Below are 12322 nucleotides of genomic sequence, written 5' to 3'. Positions count from 1 at the left end.
CTTCTCTGTGCCTCAGTTAGCTCATCTGTAAAATGGGGATTAAAACTGTGAGCCCCCCGTGGGGCAACCCGATCACCCTGTAACCTTCCCAGCGCTTAGAACAGTGCTTTGCACATAGTAAGCGCTTAACAAATACCATCATCATCATCATCATTTCACTTCTTGTGCCTCAGTTATCTCATCTGTAAAATGGGGATTAAGACTGTGAGCCCCACGTGGGGCAACCTGATCACCTTGTAACCTTCCCATCGCTTAGAACAGTGCTTTGCACATAGTAAGCACTTAACAAATACCATCATCATTTCACTTCTCTGTGCCTCAGTTACCTCATCTGTAAAATGGGGATTAAGACTAAGAGTCTGGGAGAGTACGCTATAACAATAAACAGATATATTCCCTGCTCACAAGAGTTTGCTGTCTAGAGTGGGAAAGACAGATATCAAAACAACTCAACAGAAATAAATAAATGACAGATCTGGACATAACTGCTGTGGTGCTGGGAGGGGGGGATGATGATGATGGCATTTATTAAGCGTTTACTATGTGCAAAGCACTGTTCTAAGCGCTGGGGGATACAATGTGATCAAGTTGTGGGGATGAAGAAAGGGAGCAAGTCAGGGCGAAGCTGAAGGGAAGGAGAGAAGAGGAATTGGGGGGCTTAGTCTGGGAAGGCCTCTCGGAAGAGAACATATTTATTCTATTTATTTTCTTTTGTTAATATGTTTTGTTTTGTTCTCTGTCTCCCCCTTCTAGACTGTGAGCCCGCTGTTGGGTAGGGGCCGTCTCTAGATATGTACAAGCAAAATAAATCAATCAATTAATTAATATAATTCCTCTGTGCCTCAGTTTCCTCACCTGTAAAATGGGGAGTCAATACCCGTTCACTCTCCCGCTTAGACTGTGAGCCGCATGAGGGGCGGGGACTGTGTCCAACCTGATTATCTTCAATCCGGGAAAGAGTTGAACAATTACCACCCTCATTATTACCTGTTTATCTTATTATTATCTTATTTCCCAATCCATCAATCTCTTCAATCTCTCCCTCCTGCAACATACTTAGCAGGGGGCTGGTGGAGACGGGACTCGAGGAACAGGAGCCAAGCCTCAGCTTTTCCAACTGTGAAATGCGCTTAGAACAGTGCTTTGCACATAGTAAGTGCTTAATAAATGCCATTATTATTATTATTATTATTATTAAATGGAGGTGATGGTCCTCTCCTCTGGGCACTGGGCGGACCCTGCTTCTTTCCCAGCCTCGGAAGTGCTTGGGGCAGAAGGAACCCCCGTTGCCTGTTTTCCATGATGAATGTCTTTTCCTTATCTTTATTGCTGGGCCCAGCCCACGAAGAGGATTCCTCTTCCTAGAAATTCCCCACCTGTGAGGGGAAGAGATTAGGAAAAGGCGGAGGACTGGGAGGAGCCTGAAGACGATTTCCCCAGCCCTGCCTCCCCACCGGCTCTCCCACAGTCTGGGAAATGGGAAGCGGTGTGGCCTACCTGGAAAGAGCCTGGGCCTGGGAATAATAATAATAATAATAAAGATGGCATTTATTAAGCGCTTACTATGTGCAAAGCCTGGGCCTGGGAATAATAATAAAGATGGCATTTATTAAGCGCTTACTATGTGCAAAGCAAACAGGTAATAATAATCCCAACTCCGCCAACTGTCAGCTGTGTGACTTTGGGCAAGTCACTTCACTTCTCTGGGCCTCAGTTCCCTCATCTGTAAAATGGGGATGAAGACTGTGAGCCCCCCCCGTGGGACAACCTGATCACCTTGTAACCCCCCCCCAGCGCTTAGAACAGTGCTTTGCACATAGTAAATGCTTAATAAATGCCATCATTATTATTATTATTATAAAGACCTGGATTCTAATCCCGTCTCTGCCTCTTGTCTGCTGTGTGACCTGGGGCAAGTCTCTTCACTTCTCCGGGCCTCACTTCCCTCATCTGTAAAATGGGGATGGAGACTGTGAGCTTCCCCCCCCCCCCCCCCGTGGGACAACCTGATCACCTTGTAACTTCCCCAGCGCTTAGAGCAGTGCTTTGCACATAGCAAATGCTTAATAAATGCCATTATTATTATTATTATTGTTATAAGGACCTGGATTCTAATCCCAGCTCTGCCTCTTGTCTGCTGTGTGACCTGGGGCAAGTCGCTTCACTTCTCTGGGCCTCATTTCCCTCATCTGGAAAATGGGGATGGAGACTGTGAGCCGCCCCCCGCCCCCCGCCGTGGGACAACCTGATCACCTTGTAACCTCCCCAGCACTTAGAACAGTGCTTTGCACATAGTAAGTGCTTAATAAATGCCATTATTATTATTATTATTCACTTCTCTGGGCCTCAGTGACCTCATCTGCAAAATGGGGATTAGGACTGGGAGCCCCCTGTGGGACAACCTGATCACCTTGTAACCTCCCCAGCGCTTAGAACAGTGCTTTGCACATAGTAAACGCTTAATAAATGCCATCATTATTATTATTATTATTATTATAAAGACCTGGATTCTAATCCCGGCTCTGCCTCTTGTCTGCTGTGTGACCAGGGGCAAGTTGCTTCACTTCTCTGGGCCTCACTTCTCTCATCTGGAAAATGGGGATGGAGACTGTGAGCCCTATGCGGGACAGGGGCTGGGTCCAACCTGATTATGTTGTATCTACCCCAGCGCTTAGTACAGTGCCTGGCACACAGTAGACGCTTCACAAGAAAAAAAAAATCCTTGTCTCTGATCGCTTGGGGGCCGCGGCGCGCCCTCTAGCGGCCACCGCGGGAAGTGATAGCGACCCGGGAGAGGCCCTCGGGGTGACGTCATTTCACTCATTCATTCATTCGATTCATCCATTCATTCACTCAATCGTATTTATTGAGCGCTTACTGCGTGCAGAGCACTGGACTAAGCACTTGGGAAGTTCAAGTTGGCAACATATAGAGACAGTCCCTACCCAACAGTGGGCTCACAGTCTAGAAGGGGGAGACAGAGAACAAAACCAAACATACCAACAAAATAAAATAACTAGAATAGATATGTACAAGTAAAATAAATAAATAAATAGAGTAATAAATCAGCGCTTACTGTGTGCAGAGCACTGTACTAAGCGCTTGGGAAGTGCAAGTTGGCAACATCTAGAGACGGTCCCTACCCAACAGCATGCTCACAGTCTAGAAGGGAGAGACAGGAAACAAAACAAAACATATTAACAAAATAAAAGAAATATAATAAACATGTACAAGTAGAATAAATAAATAGAGTAATAAATATATACATTCAATATATATATTCAATCAAATTTACTGAGCGCTTTCTGTGTGCAGAGCACTGAAATGATAATAATGATGATGGCATTTATTAAGCGCTTACTCTGTGCAAAGAAAGCACTGTTCTAAGCGCTGGGGAGGTTGCAAGGTGATCAGGTTGTCCCACGGGGAGGGCTCACAGTCTTCATCCCCATTTTACAGATGAGGGAACTGAGGCGCAGAGAAGTGAAGTGGCTTACCCAAAGTCACACAGCTGACTGTACTGGATTCTAATCCCGGATCTGCCGCTTGTCAGCTGTGTGACTTTGGGCAAGCCACTTAACTTCTCTGTTCCTCAGTTCCCTCATCTGTAAAATGGGGATGAAGACTGTGAGCCCCACGTGGGACAACCTTAATTACCCTGTATCCTCCCAGCGCTTAGAACAGTGCTTGGCACATAGTAAGCACTTAACCTCAGTTCCCTCATCTGTAAAATGGGGATGAGGACTGTGAGCCCCACGTGGGACAACCTTAATTACCCTGTATCTCCCCAGCGCTTAGAACAGTGCTTGGCACATAGTAAGCACTTAACCTCAGTTCCCTCATCTGTAAAATGGGGATGAGGACTGTGAGCCCCACATGGGACAACCTTAATTACCTTGTATCTCCCCAGCGCTTAGAACAGTGCTTGGCACACATAGTAAGTGCTTAACAAATACCAACATTATTATTATTATTATTATTATTATTATTATTATTATTGCAAGTCGGCAACATATAGAGATGGTCCCTACCCAACAACGGGCTCACAGTCTAGAAGGGGGACAGACGAGAAAAAACAAAACCATGTAGACAGGTGACAAAACCGTCAGAACAAATAGAATTATAGCTATGTTCTCATCATTAACAAAATAAATATAGTAAATATGTACAAGTAAAATAAATAGAGTAACAAATATGTACAAATATATACAAGTGCTTTGGGGAGGGGAAGGAGGTAGGGCAGGGAGGAGGAGGAGAAATGGGGGGCCAGGAGGGGCTATCTTTTGGGGGGGGCCTTGGATTTTCGACGGACAGGGGCTCCGAGGGTGACCCATTCTGGACCCTGAGAACTCCCTTCTTTCATTCATTCATTCAATCGTATTTACTGAGCGCTTACTCATCATCATCATCATCAATCGTATTTATTGAGCGCTTACTGTGTGCAGAGCACTGTACTAAGCGCTTGGGAAGTACAAGTAAGCAACATACAGAGACAGTCCCTACCCAACAGTGGGCTCACAGTCTAAAAGGGGGAGACAGAGAACAAAACCAAACATACTAACAAAATAAAATAACTAGAATAGATATGTACAAGTAAAATAAATAAATAAATGTGCGCGGGGCGCTGTACTAAGCGCCGGGAAAGTACAATACAGCAATATAGACGACCCCAGCCCTCCACGATAGCCCCTTCCCCCTCCCAGCGTGGCTTAGCTTAATGAGCAGAGGCTTGGGAGTCGGAAGACGTGGGTTCTAATCCCACCCCCGCCACTTGTCCGCTGTGTGCCTTTGGGAGAGCCGCTTCACTTCTCTGGGCCTCAGTAAACCTCGTCTGGAAAATGGGGATTAAGGGTGTGAGCCCCACGCGGGACAACCTGATTACCTTGTAACCTCCCCAGCGCTTAGAACAGTGCTTTGCACATAGTAAGCGCTTAACAAATACCATCATCATTATTATTATTACTACCCTGTAACTACCCCTGTGCTTAGAACAGTGCTTGGCACCTAGTATGGGTTCAAATCCCTAGTATAGGTCATGGGTTCAAATCCCAGCTCCGCCAACTGTCAGCTTTGTGACTTTGGGCAAGTCACTTAACTTCTCTGTGCTTCAGTTACCTCATCTGGAAAATGGGGATTAAAAGTGAGAGCCCCCCGTGGGACAACCTGATCACCTTGTAACCTCCCCAGCGCTTAGAGCAGTGCTTTGCACATAGTAAGCGCTTAACAAATACCATTATTATTACTAGTAGTAATAGTAAGCGCTTAACAAATTACCATCATTACGATTATTATAATCCAGCGCTTAGAACAGTGCTAGGCAGTTATTTAACTTCTCTGGGCCTCAGTTGCCTCATCTGTAAAATGGGGATGAAGACTGTGAGCCCCCCGTGGGACAACCTGATCACCCTGTAACCTCCCCAGCGCTTAGAACAGTCCCTGAACATAGTAAGTGTGCAATAAATTCCATTATTATTATTATGGTAAGCGCTTAACAAATACCAACATCATCATCTTCTAGACTGTGAGCCCATTGTCGGGGAGGGACCGTCTCTATAGGTTGCCGACTTGTACTTCCCAAGCGCTTAGCAGAGTGCTCTGCACACAGTCAGTGCTCAATAAATGCGATTGAATGAATCATAATCATCATCATTATTATTATCTGCTCTGACCTCCCCCAGCTAAATGATTTAGACTGTGAGCCCACTGTTGCGTAGGGACTGTCTCTATATGTTGCCAACTTGGACTTCCCAAGCGCTTAGTACAGTGCTCTGCACACAGTAAGCGCTCAATAAATACGATTGATGATGATGATGATGATGATGATCCCGCTTGGAAAATCAATTCCACGGGATGCTACTCCCTGGTTTTGTTCCCCTCTCCCAGGAAGCCCTCTGGCCTTTTTTCGCCCCTGGCTCTGGCTTCTCAGCCAGAACAAAAAGAAATAAAGAAATAAATAAAAATAAAAAGAAGAAAAAAAGAAATAAAAACGGGGGAAAAAAAGAAATAAATTCCTCTCCGAGGTAGGAAGCCCAGCAGAAGCCTTCCTCGGGAGCCCGGCCTGAATCAACAGCGCCTCTCACTCCTTCCAGACACTCACCTTCTTAGAAGGAAAAAAAAAAAAGAAAAAAGAAAAGTGTGAATGAGAGGTTGCAGGAGGAGGGGGGAGGGGAGGGACATTTTCATACCGGGAACAGTCCGGACTCCCCGCACTTCTCTATCTCTCTCGGTCTCTCTCTCTGTCTCTTTTTTTTTTCCGTCTCTCCCTCTCTGTGTCTCTCTTTCTCTTCCTCTCTGTATCTTTCTCTGGATCTCTGTCTCGCCCCTCCTCCCTTTCTCTCCCTCTGGGTCACCTTCTCTGTGACCCCTTCCCCCCCCCCCCGCCTCTCTGTGTGTCTCTCCCTCTCTGTCTCTCTCTTTTGTGTCTTCTCTCCTTGTTTTCTCCCCCCCCGCTCTGTGTCTCCCTCCTTCTCTCCCTCTCTGCATCTCTCTGTGTCTCTGTCTCGCCCCTCTCTTTCACTCCCTCTGTGACTCTGTCTCTCCGTTTCTCCTCCCCCGCGCCTCTCTGTCTCTCTCTGATTCTCAGTATCTCTCCTTTCTTTCTCCCCCTCTCTGTATCTCTCTGTGTCTCTGTCTCTCATTCCTTCCCTCTATGTCTCTGCCTCTCCTTTCTCTCCCTCTGTGTCTCTGTCTCTCTCTCCGTGTCTCTGTCTCTCCTTTCTCTCCCTCTGTGTCTATGTCTCTCCTCTCTTTCCCTCTGTGTCTATGTCTCTCCTCTCTTTCTCTCCCTCTGTGTCTCTGTCTCTCTTTCTCTCCATGTCTCTGTCTCTCCTTTCTCTCCCTCTGTGTCTATGTCTCTCCTCTCTTTCCCTCTGTCTCTATGTCTCTCCTCTCTTTCTCTCCCTCTGTGTCTCTGTCTCTCCTCTTTCTCTCCCTCTGTATCCATGTCTCTCCTCTCTTTCTCTCCCTCTATCTCTGTCCTCTTTCTCTCCCTCTGTGTCTCTGTCTCTCTCTCCGTGTCTCTGTCTCTCTCTCCCTCTGTGTCTATGTCTCTCCTCTCTTTCCCTCTGTGTCTATGTCTCTCCCCTCTTTCTCTCCCTCTGTGTCTCTGTCTCTCCTCTTTCTCTCCCTCTGTGTCTCTGTCTCTCCTCTCTTTCTCTCCCTCTGTGTCTCTATCTCTCTTTCTCTCCGTGTCTCTGTCTCTTTCTCTCCCTCTGTGTCTATGTCTCTCCCCTCTTTCTCTCCCTCTGTGTCTCTGTCTCTCCTCTTTCTCTCCCTCTGTATCTATGTCTCTCCTCTCTCTCCCTCTATCTCTCTCCTCTTTCTCTCCCTGTGTCTCTGCCTCTCCTCTTTCTCTCCCTCTGTATCTATGTCTCTCCTCTCTTTCTCTCCCTCTATCTCTCTCCTCTTTCTCTCTCTCTGTGTCTCTGCCTCTCCTCTCTTTCTCTCCCTGTGTCTGCCTCTCCTCTTTCCCTCCCTCTGTCTCTGCCCCTCCTCTGATCCTCTCCCTCTGTATGTGTGTGTGTCTGTCTCTCCCCTCTCTTTCTGTCTCCTCTCTCCTTTCTCCCCCCTCCCCGTGGTCCCCCTTTCTGTCTCCCCACCTCAGTGTCCCTCCCTGGGCCTGCCTCTCCCCCTTTTTTCTTTCCTCTCTGGGCCCCCCGGGGTGTGTGTGTGTGTGTGTGTTGGTGGTTTTTCTTTTTTTTCTTTAATTTCCCCTCTCTCCCCGTCGGGGTGTGTGTGTGTGTATGTGTGTGTGTGTGTGTGTGTCCCCTCCCCTCCCCTCCCCTCCCCTCCCCTCCCGTGTCTGTTTCCCAGTGTGACTAACATTACAAGAAGACGTTCACTGCGGTTCCAGGAATCGCGGGGCGGGGCGGGGCCTCCCGGGCGGGACGCTATAATAGGCGGCCCCGCCGCCTCCCCCCCACGGCCTGGCCTCGGCACCCCTCCGGCAACGGGGCCCGGACACAACAGCCCCCCGACAGGACCCCCCGGACCCACTCGGGGAGGAGGAGGAGGAGGAAGAAAGGAGAGGAGAGGAGAGGAGGCCTCCTCCTCGCTTTGGGGGTCAGAGGTCACCCCGGCGGGCTCTCACCGCCCTCGGGGGGCCACCGGGCCCCCCACCCCGACACATCCCGCTCCGACCAGGTGAGGGTCCGGGATCCGGGGCCCAGGGGGGCGGGGATGGGGCAGGTCCCCCCTCGGAGGGTCCCCCAGTGTCCCCCGCCCTCGTCCTGGGGTGGGTGGGTTCAGAGAGAACCGACTAACTCGAGGCGCCCTACAAACAGACCCCTCCCCAGGGCGCCCCGGAGAGGGGCTGGACCCCCTGGAAGCCGGGAGGAGGGGGCCCTTAATAATAATAATGATAATGGTGGCATTTGTTAAGCGCTTACTCTGTGCAAAGCACTGTTCTAAGCGCTTGGGGGATACAAAGTGATCAGGTTGGCCCACGTGGGGCTCACGGTCTTCATCCCCATTTTACAGGTGAGGGGACAGAGGCTCAGAGAGGTTAAGTGTGTTGCCCAAGGTTACACAGCAGACATGTGGCGGAGCCGGGATTCGAACCCATGACCTCTGGCTCCAGAGCCCAGGCTCTTTCCACTGAGCTCTAAGGCCTTAAGGCGTTGTTGGCACGACCGCCTTTTAGACTGGGAGCCCACTGTTGGGTAGGGACTGGCTCTCTGTGTTGCCAACTTGGACTTCCCAGGCGCTTAGTCCAGTGCTCTGCACACAGTAAGCGCTCAATAAATACGATTGATTGATTGATTGATTGATTGATTGACCGCCGCATCGCACAGTGCTTGGCGCCTTAGTAGGCGCTTTGGGAACACCGTCATTCCTACCAGGGCCCGGGGGGGATGACACTGCGGGAGGACTGTGACTTCTAGACTGTGAGCCCACTGTATGTGTTGCCAACTTGTACTTTCTTAAGCGCTTAGTCCAGTGCTCTGCACACAGTAAGCGCTCAATAAATACGATTGATTGATTGAGGGGGAGTCCTCGGGGTCCGGACACCTCCCCCCAGCCTCCCAAGACCTCCAGGTGGGCCGGGTGGGGGAGGGAGAGTCCACCGGGTCCCCCCCACCAAGAACTCCAGGTGGGGGAAGGGGAGTCCTCGTTGGCAACTTGTTTGTTGCCAACTTGTACTTCCCAAGCGCTTAGTACAGTGCTCCGCACACAGTAAGCGCTCAATAAAGACGATTGAGTGAATGAATGAGTCCTCGGATTCCCGAGGACCACCCCCATCTCCCCCCACCCCCAGACCTCCAGGCATGGAAGGGGGTGGGCCAAGGGGCCGGGGGCGGGGCGTGGGGGGGAAGGGGAGGGCCGGGGGTCTCACGATTAGAAGCAGCTTGGCTTAGTGGCGAGAGTCGTCCGGGCTCGGGAGTCAGAGGACGCGGGTTCGAATCCCCCCCCTCACCACTTGTCTGCTGTGTGACCTTGGGCGAGTCGCTTAACTTCTCCATGCCTCAGCGACCTCATCTGTACCAGGACACCGTGAGCCCCAGGGCTTAGAACAGTGCTTGGCACCCAGTAAGTGCTTAGCGAATACCATCCTTATCATCGTTGTTATTATTCCCGTTCTCCAGCTTCGGGGAATGTGTTCGCGGTGAGCACGTCCGTGGCGGCGGCGGCGGTGGCGGCGGCAGCAGCGGCCTTCTGGTTCCCCCCGGCTCTCTACGCCATGGTCACGTACAGCAAATTCCCCGCCATAGGGATGAGCCACCGTCTGGACTCAGGCCTACGCCTCAAGACCTTCAGCTCCAAAAGAGAGTACCAGCTGGTGATGAACGCCGTGCACAAACTCCAGCAGTGCGGGTTCTACTGGAGCACGGTGACCGGGGGCGAAGCCAACCTGCTCCTGAGCGCCGAGCCGGCCGGGACCTTCCTTATCCGCGACAGCTCAGACCAGCGTCACTTCTTCACGCTCAGCGTCAAGACCCAAGCCGGAACCAAAAACCTGCGCATCCAGTGCGAGGGGGGCTGCTTCTCCTTGCAGAGCGACCCCCGCAACACGCAGCCCATACCCCGCTTTGACTGCGTCCTCAAACTGGTCCACCACTACATGCCGCCATCCTCCTCCTCCTCCTCCTCCTCCTCCAGCCCCCCAAAGACGCCACCCCAGAAACGCACCTACTACATTTACTCGGGCGGGGAGAAGATTCCCCTCGTGCTCAATCGCCCGTTGGCCTCCAATGTGGCCAGTCTCCAGCACCTGTGTCGCAAGACGGTCAACGGTCACTTGGAATCCTACGAGAAGGTGGCCCAGTTGCCAGGGCCCATCAAGGAGTTTTTGGACCAGTACGACGCCCCGCTTTAAGAGACGGGGCGGGAGGGGGCGGGGAGGGGGTGTCCCCCGTCTCCCCCCGCACAAGGCACAAGCACAAGAATCCAGCCCGTCTCCGGTTCTTCTCCGCCTGCCCTGCACAAGGGGAGTCAGGAGAGACCTCCCTCCTCCTCCCCCCGAATCCTCTCCCGCCCCCGCCGTGACGTGGAGCGGTCTGGAAGAAGAAAGTATCCGTGGTCCCCATCCAGCTTCTCTGGAGGAGTCGCCGGGCCTGGTGGGACGGATTTGGAAAATGAGGGTCTCCGAGAAGAAGGAGGGGGGCCGTGAACTGTCGGCAGTCGATGCGGGGAGGGACGCCCCCTCCCCACCCACACCCTCATCCTAGAGACTCTTTTTTAAAAGTGTTCAGTTCGAAACTTCTCCGCTCCCCCCACCCCGGGTGGTCGAAGATAGGCCCCTCTCCCCGTGGGACCCCTTCCACGCTGGGGGAGGGCGAAACGGATCCGGGATGGGGGGGGGGGATTCACCAGAAAGGAGAAGTTCCCACACGAGCACTAGGATCCAGCTAGTGCCTGAAAGTAAACACAGCTTTCCCCGTTTTAAGGGGGAGGCGAGATTTTTTATTTTTTATTTTTTAAAGTGTGGGATTGGGGGGGGGAGGGGGCGGGGAGGGGGTCGTCGTAACCCTCAGCCATCACCTGGAGGGAAATGCAGGGCAGAGATGGGGAGGGGGAGATCAGTTTCCCCCAAATCTCCCACAGGTGGCTTCCCCCACCTTCTCCATTTGGCCAGAGATTTTGCCTTAAACCCTCCCTGTCCCATGGATAGGGACCGGCACATTTGAGTAACACTTTTTCTAGAACGGTTCCTCCGCTAACTCCAGCGGAGAGCATATTTCTTTCTATCTCCAGCTTTCCCACCTGGGGTCCGTATCAGAGCACGCTCTCTCTCTCTTCCCGCTAGCTCCCCTCCGGCCCGGAGTCTGGTTCCAGGTTCTCCCGGTGGGGATCGGGGCAGGAGTCGGAGCGGGGAGAAGGAGTTTTGAAGGAGAACTCTCCCTCTGTACTGCTCTGTGTTTCGCACTGATCGATAATCAAACTACAGGAATGTAGCAACAACATAATTACCTGGAACTGTTCTTTTTTGGGAAAAAAAAAAAGAAACACACAAAAGTTTTCTGTGTCAAGGTGTTGGGCTGGACCGGCAGTTGTGTGTGTTTTTTTTTTTTCTGTTTTAAAAAAAAAAAATGTTTACAAACCTGCCTCAATCAACTCTGTCTTTTATAAAGATTTCCACCTCTCCACGGCCTTTGAGGCTGTCAGAAGATGCTTGAAGACCCAACAGAATACAAATTCAAGAGAAACTTTGCACATATTTATATTTATATTCAGAAAAGAAACATTTCAGTAATTTATAATAAAGAGCACTATTTTTTAATGAAAGATGTGATCTTTGTTTGCACTTTCTCTCGCTCACACGCGCCAAACTCGCAGGCACACCCCCACCCCCACATCCTCCGCATCAAAAAGAAGAAGAAGACCAGCTGGCTCAGTAGCCTGCTCCTTCCCAGCAAGCCCCAAGAAAGCTGAGGTTTTTTGCGTTCTTAGACTGGCTATCGACTTTGTCTTGACATCGACACATCTGTCAGTGAGGGTAATTCCCTCCTGTCTGATTCAGAGCTGACTAGAATATGCAAAGTCCCGTGAGACAGGAAGAGGGGCGGGGGGGAAGGAAGTGAGGTCCTAGCTTTTACGGAGGGGGGGCCGGGGTCGATTCCCAGAATATCTGGCTCTGGGCCCTGTTGGGAGCTCAAAATCCAGATACTGTTTGAAAGGGGGACACGGTCCTATATGAACCTGTGACCGAAGGGATTTTCCCATTGGGACTCTTGCTGACCTAATTACCGGGAAACTCATGCCACCCCTTGCCCTCATTGTGACCCCGGAGGGCACCATTCGGGCAGAATTACTGCCCACAGCAAGTTGCCTCACGGCTTGGAACTCCGCTCTTTACGGCTTGATAAGGATCGATTAACCAAAC

The 12322-nt window shown here is 51.0% G+C and overlaps 1 protein-coding gene across 1 annotated transcript; it reads left to right on the top strand.

The window, feature by feature from the left end:
• The first annotated feature begins 7936 nt into the window (after positions 1-7936).
• SOCS3 (suppressor of cytokine signaling 3) lies at positions 7937-10872 on the top strand. The gene is made up of 2 exons (XM_038742053.1): positions 7937-8142; positions 9585-10872. The coding sequence occupies exon 2, from the start codon at positions 9680-9682 to the stop codon at positions 10313-10315; it is 636 nt and encodes a 211-aa protein (XP_038597981.1). The 5' UTR covers positions 7937-8142; positions 9585-9679; the 3' UTR covers positions 10316-10872.
• The last annotated feature ends 1450 nt before the right edge of the window (positions 10873-12322 follow it).

This window comes from Tachyglossus aculeatus, unplaced genomic scaffold (assembly GCF_015852505.1).
Source record: "Tachyglossus aculeatus isolate mTacAcu1 unplaced genomic scaffold, mTacAcu1.pri SUPER_34, whole genome shotgun sequence".
In the NCBI taxonomy this organism is placed as follows: domain Eukaryota; kingdom Metazoa; phylum Chordata; class Mammalia; order Monotremata; family Tachyglossidae; genus Tachyglossus; species Tachyglossus aculeatus.
The sequence above is the reverse complement of the archived record's forward strand: the minus strand, read 5'-3'. Positions and strand labels throughout refer to the sequence as shown.